This window comes from Simochromis diagramma, unplaced genomic scaffold (genome assembly GCF_900408965.1).
Source record: "Simochromis diagramma unplaced genomic scaffold, fSimDia1.1 OVJJ01000371.1, whole genome shotgun sequence".
NCBI lineage: Eukaryota > Metazoa > Chordata > Actinopteri > Cichliformes > Cichlidae > Simochromis > Simochromis diagramma.
The window spans coordinates 3486122-3503033 of NW_024386920.1; the positions used below are offsets into that span (position 1 = coordinate 3486122).

Below are 16912 nucleotides of genomic sequence, written 5' to 3' on the forward strand. Positions count from 1 at the left end.
CGTTCTTTCGGTCACTACCCACAGCTCGTGACCATAGGTGAGAGTAGGGAGATAGATCGACCGGTAAACTGAGAGCTTCGCTTTTACACTCAGCTCTCTCTTCACCACAACAGACCGGTCCAGCATCCGCATCGCTGCGACTGCTGCACCAATCCATCTGTCGATCTCTCGCTCCCTTCTCCTGTCACTTGTGAACAAGACCCAGAGACACTTAAACTCCTCCACTTGGGGCAGGAACTCGTCCCCAACCCAGAGTGGGCACTCCACCCTTTTCCAACTGAGGACCATGGCCTCAGATTTGTAAGTGCTAAATCTCATTCCCACCGCTTCACACTAGGCTGCGAAACGTTCCAAGGCGAGCTGGAGGCCATCACCCGAAGAAGCCAACAGAACCACATCATCTGCAAAAAGCAGAGATGAGATCCTGAGACCACCGAAGTGGAAGCCTTCTGCCACTTGGCTACGCCTAGAAATTCTGTCCATAAAAATTATGAACAGAATCAGTGACAAAGGACAGCCCTGGCGGAGCCCATCACCCACCAGGAATGAGTCAAACTTATTGCCGGTTATGCGGAACAATCTCTTGCAATGGTTGTATGAGGACTGAATGATCCGTAGCAATGGGCCAGACACCCCATACTCCCGGAGCACCCCCCACAGGACACCCCGAGGGACACGGTCGAATGCCTTCATAACACATTCCACATACAAACTCCTGTGGACTCTCGAGTGTCCTTGAGAGGATAAAGAGCTGGTCCAGTGTTCCACGACCAGGACGAAAACCGCATTGTTCCTCCTGGATCCGAGGTTTGACTAACGGACGAACTCTCCTCTCCAGCACCCTGGCATAGACTTTCCCAGGGAGGCTGAGGAGACCTGGATGACCTATAATTTCCTGGATCTACACTACCAGTCAAAAGTTGCACACACCTTCTCATTTAAGATTTTCTTTATTTTCATGACTATTTACATTGTATATTTTCACTAAAGGCATCAAAACCACGAACGAACACATATGGAATAATGCAGAATTTTATATTTTAGACTCTTGAAAATAGCTGCTCTTTGCTTTGATTACTGCTTTGCACACTTTTGACATTCTCTCAATGAGCTTCATGAGGTGGTCACCTAAAATGGTTTTCCATTAGTCCTGAAGGAGTTCCCAGAGATGCTGAGGACTTGTTCGCCCTTTTGCCTTCTCTCTTCACCCCAAACCATCTCGACTGGGTTTAGGTCAGGTGACTCTGGAGGCCAGGCCATCTTGCACACCACAGTTGTGAATAAATCCCCAACAGCGTCACCACCAAAGCACCATCACACCTCCTCCTCCATGCTTCACGGTGGGAACCATGCATGTAGAGACCATCCGGTCACCTTTTCTGTGTCGCACAAAGACACGGCGGGTGGAACTGATGATCTCAAATTTGGATTCATCAGACCAAAGCACAGATTTCCACTGGTCTAATCTCCATTCCTTATGTTTCTTGGCCCAAACAAATCTGTTCGCTTATTGCTTTTCCTTAGCAACAAGCAGTAGTGGTTTCTTAGCAGCTATATGACCATAAAGATCTGATTCATGCGGTCTCCTCTGAACAGTTGATGTAAAGATGTGTCTGCTACTGGAACTCTGTGTGGCATTTATCTGGTCTCTGACTTGCAATTTCTGAGGTTGGTGACTCGGATGAGTCGGATCAACAGCAGAGGTGACTCGTGGTCTTCCTTTCCTGGGGATGTCTTTATGTGAGACAGTTCTTTGTGCACTAAAATTCCCCACAGTCCCGCGATGCACTGTCCTACAAAGCCAGGGCGAATGTTCCTTGTGTTTGAAAACAGGCGAGCAATTTCTCTTTGGAGCACAAGGAGAAGCCTCCCATCTCTGTGTCGTCCCTCCACCGGGCTCGTCCATTCACAGCTCAGCTGTGCACCTCTGCCCTACTGTCGATCGCATGCGTTATTTCCCACTGTCGCCATTTCTGCTGTCAGGACTGGGTCGGCATCCTCACACGAGCTGTCTCACCTGACAATCGGGCTTCCACGCATTCCTTCCTTTTCATATCTGGGCCTACCAACTTCTTTATCAAGTCCATTTGACAGCTAGTAGGCCGCAGTGGATTAAAAAAAAATCATACAAAAACACTAAAAACGTCCAATATAATCCAAAAAAGATCTACGCTCACAAATAATACCAGTTATAAAAGACAAATACAAATTTCCATTGTGTGATACACACTATCTCTAAAATTAGAAACATTCTGTCTCCAAGTGATTTAAATGTAACAATTTTACAATCTTTCTCCTCACATACAAAGTCTTGAATAATCAGGCCCATCTTTACCTCACAGTAACATATCACCCCAGAAGAGCAATTCACTCTCAGACTGCTTCCTTACCTTTGGTTCCTAGGGTATTTAAAAGTAGAATGGGAGGCAGAGCCTTCTGCTCTCAGGCCCCACTTCTGTGAAACCAGCTCCCAGTTTGGATTCAGGAGACAGGAACCCTCTCACCCTCGCCCTACTTTTAAGATTAGGCTTAAATTTTCCATTTTGATAAAGCTTACAGTTATGGATGGATCAGGTGACCTTGAATCCTCCCTTAGTTACACATCAATAGCTCTATGCTGCTGGAGGTTTCTCATGACACACTGAATGTTTCTTTTTCACCCTTTTTACACTCGCTATGTGTTTATACATCACGCTATATTTAATTGTTAGTTTTTATTAATCTCTAGCTCTCTTGTGTCTTTTGTCCTTTCTTCTTCCCTCCCCCAGAACCAGGCCGTCCCGCCCTGAGCCTGGTTCTGGTGGAGGTTGCTTCCTGTTAAAAGTGAGTTTTTCCTTCCCATTGTCACCAAGTGCTTATTCATAGGGGGTTGTGTGGGGCCACTCTTGGTACACCAGCTTCCGCTCACAGTCCAAAGACATAAATGGGTTTAGGATAAAGTGTGAATTGTTGTCTGTCTTTATGTGTGGGTGCACCCTGCCTCTCGGCCGTGATAGCTGGGACAGACCACTCCATTGATTTATGTGTTTATTCTTGGCACAAAAGCCTTAATATATCTTTGTACTAACCAACACTGCCTCAAATGACATTGCCTAAAGACATTTTATAAAAACATACACAGCAAAGTCTGTTTACGTAAACGTTAACGAGTCAGAATCAGAATGCTTTATTAATCCCAGAGAAAATTATGTAAAAACAAATATAATAATAATATAACAATAATGTTTTTTTTAGCTATTATTAAAAATAGCCAATATCCAGTTCAAGCTATCTGTTGGTAACATATTTATTTATTTGACTGTATTTGGAAGAAGTTGGATTTCCCATCATCCCTGAATGTACCATAGTCTGTATGGAGACAGCGAGCAGCGGCGGCTCCCAGCGGAGCAGCGCTGCGATTGGCCGGGCCAGCGAGGAGGGGGAGGGCTTTGTCTCTCCTCCCCTGCCTCTGCTCTCCTCCCATCCTAGAGGACAGAGCGATGCGGAGACAATAGGACGCAGAGCCGGAGGAGGCTGCAGGATGCTCGACACCACATCCACCGACGCTGCTCGGAGGCTTCTCGCTGGACACCGATATCAGACGTTTCTCTGGGCTCACCTGGTCTTAGTATGTGCTCACACCTCCCTGTGTGTTTACCAGTAGCAGCCTGGGCCGACAGGGCGGACTTCACAGTCTCCATATGGGTATCAACTGAAAGGTGAGTAGCGAATTAAACCCGGGCTGACCGTTTATCCTCACCTGCACCCTGACCGACCAGGCTCCGTTACTGTGTGTGCCGCTATGATGTGTGCATGCAGTGCATCATTAGGCCAATGCCATACAGCAGCGTTCACACTGAAAACAAAACTGTGATTTCTTCTCTATGTTGTATGTACATTTTCTAATGTCATTGATCTCTAGCAAGCAACAATATCATTGATTGTAAGCATTTTAGGTTGTTTACAGTATCGGATTGTGTAGTGGAATTTTTATTATTGATCACAACACAACATCTAAAAGCCCTCCCTCACCCCCACTATGCATCCCGTGTTTTTGCAGGAGGAGGAAGGGGTGGAGGAGGGGGGTTGGCAGTCAGGTATCTGCAGGAGCTAATGCATGTCTGTTCCTTTCCGCTATCTAAGCTCTGTTACACTAAAGTGACAGTGGTTGTCCCTTCAGTGAGTGCTGTCTGAGCACACACACTGCAGGTGACGATGCAGACCTGCTGAAAGCTGAAGCCTTTAGTGATTGGAGGATGATACAAGACCAGAATGTTTACATTCTGACTGGTCTACCTGCTGTCTATGTTTGCTGGATTATACTGGGCAATTTTGGGGACTTGCTTAGAAAAATGAAGGGTTACACCCTATAGCCAATCTATACAAGCCGATCTAAGCTATTATTTTGGATAAATCATGTAATCAATGCCTCAATGCTCATCCACAGTGCCTATATATTGTGTTGATGAGATGCCAGCTGAACTTGAACTAGGGGCCGGGTGGAGAGCTGAGTGAGCAGATACCTATAAGTAGACAGAATAACCCGGATGAGGAGGTGATGGGAAGGAGTTTAAATAATGATTCTAAAGAACAGGGACTGGGTTGACTGGCTTGAAGATGCGGGTAGGACGATTGATGGATAAGACTGGTGAATTTGAATAAAAATAACCAGTATTACCACAAGGATTTTGAGAGGATAGGTCTTCCTTATTCAATTTTGATTAAAAAATCCAAATACCAAGTTAAATTTTGTTTGCTAAATATGAAGACGAAGCCCTGAATATAGCCTAGTTAGCATAAATACTAATTAAGCTAGTTGTTGCTGCCGTCTGTTTTACGCACCAATGATATTGGTGAGGTTTTTCAGTCAAATTCATCGCATCTGCTCTGTTAAGAGTTTTCAGTGATCTCCTGTTTATTGTTGATGCTAGTTAATGCTGTACGTATATTACTGGATCTTACCACTGTGTTTGATACAGTGGACTACAACATCTTGAACACTCATTGTATTGTTATTTGTGGGATGGCTTTGAACTGCTTTAAGTCTTATTTGAGTTGTAGGTGGTTTTCCATTAGCATTGGCAGTTATTCTTCTAAAACCTACCCCCTTAACCAGTGGTGTACCTCAAGGTTCCATTCTTGGTCCACTTCAGTTGTACACACACCTTTTGGGTTTATTTTTTTAAAAAACCCATCATGTTCCTTACCACTTTTTTGCAGATGAAACCCAGATTTACCTCCCTCTTAAACCCGTCTCTCAACCCTGTGATAGTAAAACTGAAATTTTAGTGATTCCTGCGGCGAATAAGCAGCCAGTTACATTTTTCACTATCCCTTTAGATCTTGAGACTCATTTCTTAAACCTCAGGTTTAAAGTCTGGGTGTTATCTTTGATTCATCTCCTTAATTAGACAGATCACAGCAGTTGTTATAGCCAGCTTTCTCAAATTAAGATATTAAATATAGTTAAAAACTTCTTTCTTTTCATGATCTAGATTGGATTACTACAAGTTATTATATGTTGGGTTGAGCAAAACACTTAAAACATGTCTGCAGCTGGTTCAGACTGCAGCTGCTAGACTCCTGAAAGACACACGGAAGCGTCACCCATTCTTAAACTATTACACTGGTTTCCTGGGAAGTACAGGATTCATTTTAAAATATTGTTGCTTGCGTGTAAGTGTTTACATGGGCTCGCCTACGTTAACTATCAAATCCTTTAGTTGTCCTATGCCTCTCACTTAGGTCTGTCGATCAGCACCTTCTAGTAATTCAGAATTCCCAACTGGCTCGTACAGGCGACAGAGCTTTGTTGTCCCCCAAACTCCAAAAATAACCAGCAACATATATTTTTTTAAATTTCTCCAAGTGCATCTCTTTTACTTTTAGTATTTCAATTTGTATTATTTACTGTTCTTTTTGATCCCTTTTAAAATTGTTATTATTATTTAATCATTTTATTGTGGAATTTTTTTTTATTAGTAAAATTTGCTTGATTTTGATTTCAGGCCTTTAAAACGTTCTAAATAAAATCTGTAAAATCAAACTAAGGTGTAAATATCTACTGCTGAGGAGCTGTAATATAAGTAGGTACTAGAGATTTTGGCAACCACATTCTGTTTTTGTTCACTTTCCACACACACACACACACACACACACACACACACACACACACACAACACACACACACACACACACACTGACTGGTGTTTTGCTGCTGGCCTCCCTCTGCTCCCTGCCAGTGCACATTTACACACAGTCACTTTGATTATGTGCGTGTGCAGCAGTCAGCAGCTTTTTTTTAATAAATAGAAGACAAATCAAACGTGTCCAGAACATTTAAAGGCTAAATATTTTTGTTGCTGCAGTTTCTCACGTGGAAGGCAGGAATGTGTTTCTTCGCAGCACATCTATCAGGAGAATAGAAACAGTCACTGAAATGCAAAAAAAATTAAGCTGTTATTGTTGGAGGGCAGCGCGGCTGCATCAGTGGGGGTGGACGTGGCTGTGATCGCTGCCTTGGCTCGTCGAATGTGCTCCGGCTCGGCCCGCTGGTTGCATAAGCAGTCTGGGATTTAGTCAGCTGCGGCCCCTGGTCGCTGCTCTGTTTCCACAGAGTGTTAAACCTGGTGGCACAGAGGGTCAGTGTTGAGCGAGTGGGGAGGGCTGGGGGGATGTGGTCAGCTGAAAGGAACATGCTGTATTTTGTGTCTGTTCCCAGAACGTTGAATTTTGCAGGCTGTCGGAGAGAACAGTCTGCAGGAAAGGAGGACTAACACAAGCATCAATCTGTCAACTGACTTTTTAGGTTTAGTATAAAACTGTCCCAAACTAGAGACCAGAAAATCTGAATTTACCATGACTCAGGTTAGCATCTTCACATTGTATAAAAAGAACCAGAAATATTCCTTTCACAATAATACACTGGACTCAGCGTGTGGTTCTTATTTGTGCTTGACGAATAATTTATTAAATATTAAACAATTATAGCAATTGTTGACGATTAATTCGCTTTGAGATGAATGGATCAATGATATGCTTTGGGGAAAATGAACAATGTGTATAATAATGTGTAGTGGAGCGAATGTTGAAGATGATTACAACAAATAATTAATATGTGAAAGGCTTATTTCAACATTAGATAACTTTGTATAAACTTACAGTATGTGGTATGCAGTTGCCCCTAACTTAATACAACTGTTTATGTATTTATACTTCTAAACACCAAAAAGTACAACAACAGCGGTGTGAGACAGAGGCTGCCATTCTCCTTCACCTCATCCTGAAAAGTTTCCCAGCATTATTTGAACGTGAGCTGCAGGGAAAATACCAAATTTGAACCCTTTTGATCATCTCATTTTACCCATCCAGCTGCTCTGCAGTTGTTCCTACCAGCGATGCAAAGCACTTGCGACACGCAGCTGCTTTTGCATCGAGTTGTTTCTATTGTTAAAGGTGAGCCTATGTGATGCACTCACGCAGTGGGACTGCAGACTTCCCCTCCACACGGAGAGCCGACATTTATCCTGGCCTGATGACTCACTGAGCTACATGAGTCTTACTGCTTCTATATAAATACAGATGCAGTTTTAGCTGTGGTAAACGAAAGCACACACATACAGCAGCAGGCCAAAAAACACACAGGTCTATAGAAGCTGGAAAAGGAAAAAAAAAAGACCTGAAAACAGAGTGTGTTAGATAAAGGCAGAGTGTGATGAATGCTGGGATTGTCTGGTCTACACACACACGCACACACCATCTTCATGTGAATATTAAATATATAAAGATGCAGAATCTTCTGAACTTTGAGACTGTAGCTTGACCTACATCACAGACTTTTTTTGCACATACTAGCTGGAAAAACTTAAGCTCTAGATCTGCTAATAAGAGCTGTGGGAACAGTTTGCAGATCACTGCTGCAACTAACCACACAAGCTGCTGTACCTTGTCAAAATTTTCCTTTTACTTTGATTTTATGAAACCAGTTTATTCTCAAAGCTGAAATTCGCTCCGTGCTCTCTCCTGGTTGTGTACACCTAATGAAATCGGGCTGGAAGTTTGGCTCCATTAAACGAATTGGTCGAGCACAGTGGAAGTGCGTTAATCTGGTTATGCTTAAAATGATTAGGGACTCAATCTAGTCAAGATCATCAGACCTAAGGCAGAAATCAATTCAGTATTAATATTGCTTTCCAGGGAGTCCTGAGTAAAGAGGTACGAAATAAGTTAAATCACATTAGCCAGTCGTTAAAGGTCTGCAGACTGTGCTGGACAACTGAACCAGTACAATGGCATTAATAGATATGGGTTCAGGAGATGATTACTGGGCCTTTTTGTCAGCCTGGGTCATATGTGGTATCTTCACAGCCACTGTAATTCCCATTTTTCTGAAGATACACTTGGTGCCAAATAGTGTGCATGTTTCCTCCTTTTTTGCAACATGTTTACTGCGTCCACAACTTTAGTTTTTTATCCATTTAGATAAAAATTAGATTCACCCATTAACTCACCATGCATGTCTGTGGGGGGAAACCAAAAAGCTCCAGAAAAGTCCAAGCTGCCTCGTGGAGTTGAACCCAGAAACTTCTTGCTGTGACGCGATGGTACAAACCACCACAGCACGTCTTTTTGCATGTTTAAATCTAGTTTGGTTTTATTCAAACAGTGGCACTTTATATTATAAAGGATAGAACTACAACAATGTGAGAAATACAATCCCTTTCCATCTTTGTGTTAGCATCTTTAGGACTCATTAGCGCTTGCTAACTGGTGCTAATTAGCTCTAAGCATTGCAGAGTGTCAATATCTGTGGCTTATCTGGGTTCCTCATCTACAGAGAGATAACACTGTTAGCAACACTTAAATCACTATATCACTATTTACTCATAACTGTAATTCTTGTTGTAAAATAACTAATTAGTTATTGGAAAATCAGTTTAAACTGTTTATTCAGTTATTTAGCACTTTTTGATGGAGCTAAATGGGAAAAAAAATGGAAAAGTTCAAATTTACTGCCCCAGTTTTCACTCAAAACAGCTAGCTTGGTTGAATTTGCAGCTTTAAGTAGTTATTATTGACTGAATATACATTGTACGTTCATGAATGTTATCGTGATAACATACCAGAGCCAAACGCACACTCACAGAAAAAGAACGAGGCACAATCCTGCAGTGCTACAGTAAGCACTTCTGATCCCCGGCAGAAACAAATGGTCTCTTCTGTTTACAACTCCCTCCTGTGCATGTGTGTTTTTATCACATGCACCCAAGAGCTTTTATTTAGAGGAGAGAGAGAGATACAGTACATCCTCTCTGTACTGCCATTTATCACCCAAACTGACTCATCTCTCCTCACCTGCTGCCGTCAGCCTCTCTTCCTGTCCGCTTCACACGCAAAAAAGATTAAACTCCCACAGAGAACGCAGAGGGCTGTGGAGGGGCGACGGGGTACTTAAAGTAGCACATTGCTGCGTGTGTGTGTTTGATCACATAGTTGGCAACTTAACGTTGTGATGCATACAACTGAATGCTACTTTCTGCATCTAAAACCAGACTGTGCAATGAAATGTTATCCATCTGTGGATGTGTGCGGAGAATATGAGATATGTGAAGTACATGGAATGGCAGGCGAGTGTGTTGATGATGAGGAGGCTGCTGTAAATATAAAGCCAATCCAAGTGTCTGCTCATATAGAGTGGCTGCTTTCCAGCACCTCGGGTTGTGTAACGAGTGTGTGTGTGTGTGTGTGTGCGCGCTCCTATAGTTCCTCCACATTCGCCTGGATCAGTGAGGGTCAGTGCTTGGCAGGTCCAGCCGCTCAGGAAGAGAAAAAAGGGAAGCAATCACTAAGAATAATCACACTGCAGCAGGAATTGGATTTGCTAGAAAGGACTGTTATTGGCTGCCTGTGTGTGTGTGTGTGTGTGTGTGTGTGTGTGTGTGTGTGTGTGTGTGTGTGTGTGTGTGTGTGTGTGTGTGTGTGTGACTCAGCTCACAGCTCAGCTCTGGTATCCCCCTTGGCGAGTAGCATTTAGAATTACTTAAGCCTTCACTGCAGATAATTAGCATTTTCAGCGGCTATCACACTGCAGATCAGAGCAGCACGCTGTGAGCTTCGGTGTCGACAGCGTGCTGTGCATTGCCGACCTTGGAATGCAACACAAACATCACATATCACATGCTCCTGTTTTGGTCCCACAAGAGGACGAGAGCCTGTTTTTCTCTTCATGTGCCCGTCCTATCACAGCCAACTTGTTGTACTTGAAATGAGGAAGAGTAGAAGGATGAAGCAGTTTTCAAAATGTTTCTCCTCTCTTCTTTCTGTACAGTGACACCAGCTGTTAGCTGCTATTGCTGCTCCTGTCCTACCCGAGTCAGTTTTTTTTGCACCCTGAAGCAGTCCGCACCATGACCTCCTCTCCGCTGGTTTCTCGAGCCAACATGGACATCCTGGATGAGCTGCAGCTGATTGCTGCCCAGAATTTGGAGAGACTAGAGGTCAACAAGTACTACGAGGTGATCAGAGAGCTGGGCAAGGGAACCTATGGCAAGGTGGATCTGGTCATTCACAAGATCAGAGGTAAGGGACCACCACAGAGTACATGACGTCTTAAGTGATTGTGCTGTCACCTTTTTGTTTTGGTCTCTGCACCTTAAGTGTAATTTCGCTTTTGGCTCCTAATGAGATGTCCCTTTGTTTAGACAGAAGTGTTAATAGTTAGATTAGTGGATGGAGTGCTCAATTGCAAGCTTGGTTAAATAACTGCATTCATAAATGTACAGACAGAAACCTCCTTAGTGAAAAGTTACAGACTAATAATTAAAATAGCAGAAATCTCAAGCACGGTCTTCTTGGATAGACGACAACACCCCCAACTGGTCACGGCAGATGGCTGCGCCTCCCTGAGCCTAATTCTGCTGGAGGTTTCTTCCTGTTAAAAGGGAGTTTTTCCTTTCCACTGTCACCAATTGCTTGCTTGAAGGAGGTCATCTGATTTCGGAGGTTTTCTCTGTCTTTACCTAACAATATAAAGCGTCTTAAGGCCCCTGTTGCTGTGATTTAGTGACATAAATAACGCTGAATTGAATTCAAAGAGTTTCAGTTCACTCCAATCAGCACAGGGGTTTAACTTTAAGCCTCAACAAAATCTAAATAAGTGAGTAATTTAAAATAATACCTCAGTAAAGTCGTGATACAAAAACAGGTTTTTTTGTGCATCTGTAAAAATACATCTGTATTTTTCCCAAAAGGTACAAAAATGGCACTGAAGTTCCTGAAGAAGAAGACAACCAAGCTGAAGTCTTTTCTACGGGAGTACAGCATCTCCCTGTACCTGTCTCCGTGCCCCTTCATCATCAACATGTTTGGCATCGCCTTCGAGACCGACGAGTACTACGTGTTTGCACAGGAGTACGCCGTGGCGGGAGACCTCTTCGATATAATTCCTCCACAGGTGCTGATTCGCAGATAACGATAGTAATACAGATGATTACTGATCCACAGTCAGAAGAAAGTTGGCTTAAAACTGTAAAATCCTCTGAATAAAATAGTGCTTTTCCTTTCTTTGGCCCTCAAGGTCGGTCTTCCTGAAACAGTAGCAAAGCGCTGTGTACACCAAGTAGCCATCGCTCTGGACTACCTGCACTGTAAGAAGCTGGTCCATCGGGACATTAAGCCTGAAAACATCCTCATCTTTGACCGAGAGTGCCGCAAGGTCAAGCTCTCTGACTTCGGAATGACTCGCCGGGCTGGCTCACCAGTGAAAAGAGTGAGTAGTGTTTGAGTTTTGTACGTTTTTATATTCGCACGTTTCCTCCAGTGACTGTAACCTGTTGGGTTTCCCCTCCAGGTGAGCGGCACCATCCCCTACACAGCTCCGGAGCTCTGCGATGTGTCCCGCCACGAGGGCTTCTGCGTGGACTACAGCACTGACGTCTGGGCCTTCGGTGTGCTGCTGTTCTGCATGCTGACCGGTAACTTCCCTTGGGAGAAGGCTCTGCCCTCTGACTCTTTCTACCAGGAGTTCATCCGTTGGCAGAGGAGGAGGACGAACACGGTGCCGTCGCAGTGGAGGCGCTTCACCGAGCAGGCCCTTCGCATGTTCCGCCGCCTGCTATCGGTGGAGCAGGACCGCCGCTGCTCCGTCAAAGAAGTGTTCGGGTACTTCAGCCACTCCTGGATGTTAGACGCGGAGAACGATAACAACAATGGCAACACGGTTGCTGGAGGTGGCGGCGAAAGAGTTAGTGGCGGAGGCGGCGGCGGCGGCGGAGGAGGTGGAGGGGGAGGAGGAGTCCGAGGGGAGGTGGACGGCACAATCTCGTCATCATCGTCCGGGGAAGAAGACGAGGAGCTTCTCGTGGAGAGGATGAAGCAGCAGACTCTGTCACCTCGCTCCCCAGTGTCGCCCCTCTCTCCCATGTTGCCAATGGCGGTGAAGAGGGGGAGCGGAGGCAGCGGGGCCAAAGGAGGGATGATGGAACCCGGCGGGGGCCACCATTTCGTGTCCGTCTCCACCAACAGCTCCGTGTCATCCACCAACAGCTACGATCGAATGCCCCGAGAAAACGGCTCACCTGGCGGCCGCATGCTAGTGCCGACACCCATAGAAATCTGCGTCTGAGCATGTCAGGGCTCACCGGCACACACTTTTATACCTCTCATCCAACCACGTAGATGTTCATGCATGGGAAAAGAAACAAAGCGATAACAAAGCACTAACACGTCTCCTGTTTTAAACATTGTGGGAAAGGAAGAGCGCAGACACACACGCGCCGGAGGACTTCCGAGGACGTCTTTGTAGAACGCACACATTCCTCATGATTGGTCGAATGTCCTGTTTTAACACTTGGAATTCAAGGACACGTTCAAAATGCAAGTGTAGAAAAATGAAGAAAAAAACGCTACATTAGAGATTTCACCACTAAATCGATCTGACAAGAAGACCAAAATATATTCCTTAAAGCAATACTTGCAGCAAAAAAAATGAATTCAAATAACATAAAAAGATAAAAAAGTCAGCAGGAGTTGGGCAGAACTCCTCGTGATCTCTTCAACACTGATAAGAAGGTTTTTTTAAGAAGCCAAGGGACAAAAGATTCGTGTTTTTGACCGAAACAGAGCTCAAGCTAACACCTTACAAGATAAAAAGACTGACTGAGCCGCGGTTTCAGTGTTTTACTTGTAACAAGAATATGAAAGTGTGAATGTGTCCGTGTGCGTCGCCGTGCGTTTGAATCTAAAACAAGTAGTTTAATTTTTCTTTGAGAATTTTATTATTTATTTGAATCTTTAAAAAAAGAAGAAAAAAAAAAAGACTACACAATCTATTTTTTCTATTTTTTTGTAAGGTAGCTCTCTTTGTTTCCCATTCGACTCAGCATTGTGATATGGTGTTGAGGTATAGCTGTGTAACAGGTGTGGTATGCTGCTGTACATACTGAATACTTGCGCATTATGTGAGATGATCTACAGCTTTCCTTCATCTCAGACTAGATGGAGCGAATGCGTGCGATGTCTCTGCTCTTCACCATGAACATATCTACTTCACAGTTGGAAGACTTTTTTCTACTCACTCCTGAAATTCCGTTTGTATGGTGTTCCTTTGAAGCGTTTTTTCCAAAAGAGAACAAGAAAAAGATCTGTCTGCTTTGCTCACGTTTTCATCCAGACCTTCACCTAAAAATGTGTTTTCTTTTAAACTTTGTCTGAAAAAGAAAAATGATCTGTTCCAATTAAGTGCAGGGGGAAAAAAGCAAACACTCAAGAGTCACTTTTTATAAACTGCATGATGAGTAATTCAAACTTCGAATCTGAACCGGCTTTAGGAGGAAAAAACGGTAAAATGTTGTGATGTGATTTTTTTTTTTTTGCAGTAGCACAATTTCTTGCATCATGTCCCAGAGTGAATATTGCTGTTATGACCTCTTGAGACATCCTAGGGCTAAAAGAAAAAAAATCTGAATATACTTACTTAGTTTCTATCCAGTGTGATGTATTTGTAATGCTATTAATGTTGTGTGCTCATCTCACCACCTTCAGGAACTAAAAAAAAAAAAGCTAAGCATGAAGACAGAGCGAGAGATTTGAATTTGAATCAAATGTAGGGACTTAAATGTTTTGCTTTTGGATTTAAAAAACAACAACAAAACTAATCCATTCCTTTTTGACTTCATGAATATCAATTGAATTATTTTTCTTTGGGGGGGTGGATCATGCGTAGTGTGTGAATGGATGTTCTCTGTGTTGCTTTTCAGACATAAACTGCATGAAACTGTATGTGCTAAAGCCCTCTTGTGAAAAACTGCTCAGTGTTTATCCCGTCACAGGCTGTAGCACTCTATAGTTGTAGTTAGTATACCGGTGACAAACAACACGTCAGTAGCCTCAGCTCGGATCTGACAGAGGACCAGCTCAGCCCCTCCGCATGATGCGTTGGATCAGCGAGAGAGTAAATAACTGCATCTTGTGACAATCTCTGACCTCATCGGCAGCCTCCTGATTCAGAACAAAGGACGGTCCTGATGCGGACACTGCTCCCCATCTGTCAACTTCAAGCAGCGCTGTGCTGTGCGGAGTAAACCGTGCGAGCCCAAGCACATCCCACACTCGCATGACCGTATGAAGCCACATTACCTCATCGCATCATTGTTCCTTTGCAGCGTTCACTCCGAAACCATCTTTCAACATTCGCGCTCTTCCCAAATAAACGTGACGTGCTTGAAGCACCCATGGCAACGTGCAACGATAAGCAACGTGAGGATTCTTGTAAATAGAGACACGTGGGAGGTTTTATTGACAATTCTTGTTACGTAAAAAAGAGCCGACACCAAACCAGTCTCCCAGTAGTGTAGATATTATTATTGATTGGTTTGTGAATTTGTGTTTTCAGCGTCACCACTTTGCTCTTGCTCGGAAAGCAGATGTGTCAAGCGAGAGGTGGATCTGACTATGAAGCGATGTTATGCGTTTTGTCAGTCACAAGTCACTGGCCAATGAGCATGGCCTCCACAATTCGCTTTTCTGACAAAAATTTGCAAAGTGAAACGAATGATGTTTTTTTTCCATTTACCACAAATGGCTGGAATTCCTATTTTAGCCACAGGGATCATTGCCTGGTGGTCAGTATAAACAGTTTGGGTTTAAAGCACCTCTTTAATGGTTTCACTTTTCAGACATGGACACCATGGCCACCTTTAATACTATTTCTGTAAAAGGGCCAGTACGTAGGGCTCGGTGATATTAAATGATAAGACTGCAGATTGCCAGCAGCTCAATACAACTTCTGGTGGCTTTCACCTCATTTCAAACACAAAAAATGGCCCTAATAGAGCCTTTGTTTCTTTGGCACATTCTGGGCTACACAGGCTCTCATGCTGCTCTACAATATTTCATTTTCCTTTAAGCTAAGTTTAGATTTGCTATAACTAAAGGGGACCTATTCTGCTCCTTTCAAAGTAATTGTTATTTATTTTAAACTGAAACGAGCTACTTTAGCTCCTCCCCTCTAAGACAACTTTCTTCTGATTGGCTGCCGATTGTAAACAGAAGGTTTGAATAGCAGACAGGTGGGATGACAGTGTCTGCAGCTAAAGCTATGTTCCTGGGATGACTGTATTGAGTATATCACCTCCCTCTCGTGACATCATATTGATCCAAGGGTAGCTATCAGAACCTGAGTGTTTAAAACAAGTTTTAAGGTAGTTTTCAGCTCACAGGCATTATACATCCAAAGACCTCACTATCTAAGCATCATTAATATGAGTATCTAACACTGTAACAGTATGTTTACGACAAAGACATGAAAATGAATAAAAGGTTCCCTTTACTTTTATGCTATGTAGGCAGTTGAGTTTTGAAAATTGTGTTTAGCAAACAGGATCCAGGATTTTTTTTCATCTGTGCCAAACAACCCCTGAATTCAGTGTTTTTAAGCTGTCTTAGTTTGGTGTCATTCAGCTTGATTTTTCTGAATTATTCTCTTGCATTAGTAAAGAGATCAACATTAGCTTATTATACCCCTAATGTAAGAATAGCCTGATGTTGCTTTTTACACAAGTAAAATTTTAATTATGTCGCGTATTTTGAAATTGAAATATTCAATTTTCTTCTTTAGCCTTGCTTCTTTTTTCCAAGCATGGAACCATCCGTAGCTAAATTAGCTAGCTAACATTTTGATAGTGGAGACAGAGCTATTGGTAAAGTCAGATGTTTTAGCATCGTCTTGCCAACATTCTTTAAAACAGAAAATTTGACTTTTTATCACGTTGTCTTATAAAACATTATACCCAAACCTCCAGTCTAACCTAACAATCCAAAGTAACTGCTGTTGTTAGTTATAGACAATTAGCCAACAGGATGTTATTTCTAATGAATGAATGATGATCAGTTGCAGTCCCTGTTTTATGAGTTAGCAAGCAAAACACAGAATATCAAAATACCAAAAAGTAAATCTTTATTTTGAAAGACACGCCCAGTACTGCTGTAGTTTCCTATCAGAATAATTTTAAGATAGTAAATGATTCACTAGAACATGTGGTACAAGCACTGTGCTCAGATGAAATACCAGTGCAGTATACAGTACGCTGCAGACGAGGACACATCCGTTCACAAGCTGGGAGAGAAGATGAGTGACACAAAACTAGAAAGTGAGATGTGCATTTGTCATACGCCACCTTCCCCTTGCTCCCTCCCAGCGTCTGAGTCAGCCACCGCTGCCTCCTCATCCTATTCATATTGTGACGTGCTGTAATGGCGTTCCAGTGTCTTTCTGTCCGGTGACATAGCTGTATTTCAAAGCATCATGGTTTTTGTGGCGTTTTAGTGAGTAGATGACCACAGCACTAGAACTTGTACCCGGTTCTGTCTTTGCAATACAACTGTCTTCCTGTAAGCTGAGATTTAGTCAATAAAATAAGAATTCTTGTTCGAGTGA

General features: G+C 43.1%; 1 protein-coding gene across 1 annotated transcript; it reads left to right on the forward strand.

Moving 5' to 3' along the window:
* The first annotated feature begins 3453 nt into the window (after window positions 1-3453).
* bsk146 (brain specific kinase 146) lies at window positions 3454-16912 on the forward strand. Its single transcript, XM_040036794.1, has 5 exons — window positions 3454-3698; window positions 10307-10557; window positions 11229-11431; window positions 11555-11746; window positions 11828-16912. Exons 2-5 carry the CDS (start codon window positions 10386-10388, stop codon window positions 12599-12601), a joined length of 1341 nt encoding a protein of 446 aa, XP_039892728.1. The 5' UTR covers window positions 3454-3698; window positions 10307-10385; the 3' UTR covers window positions 12602-16912.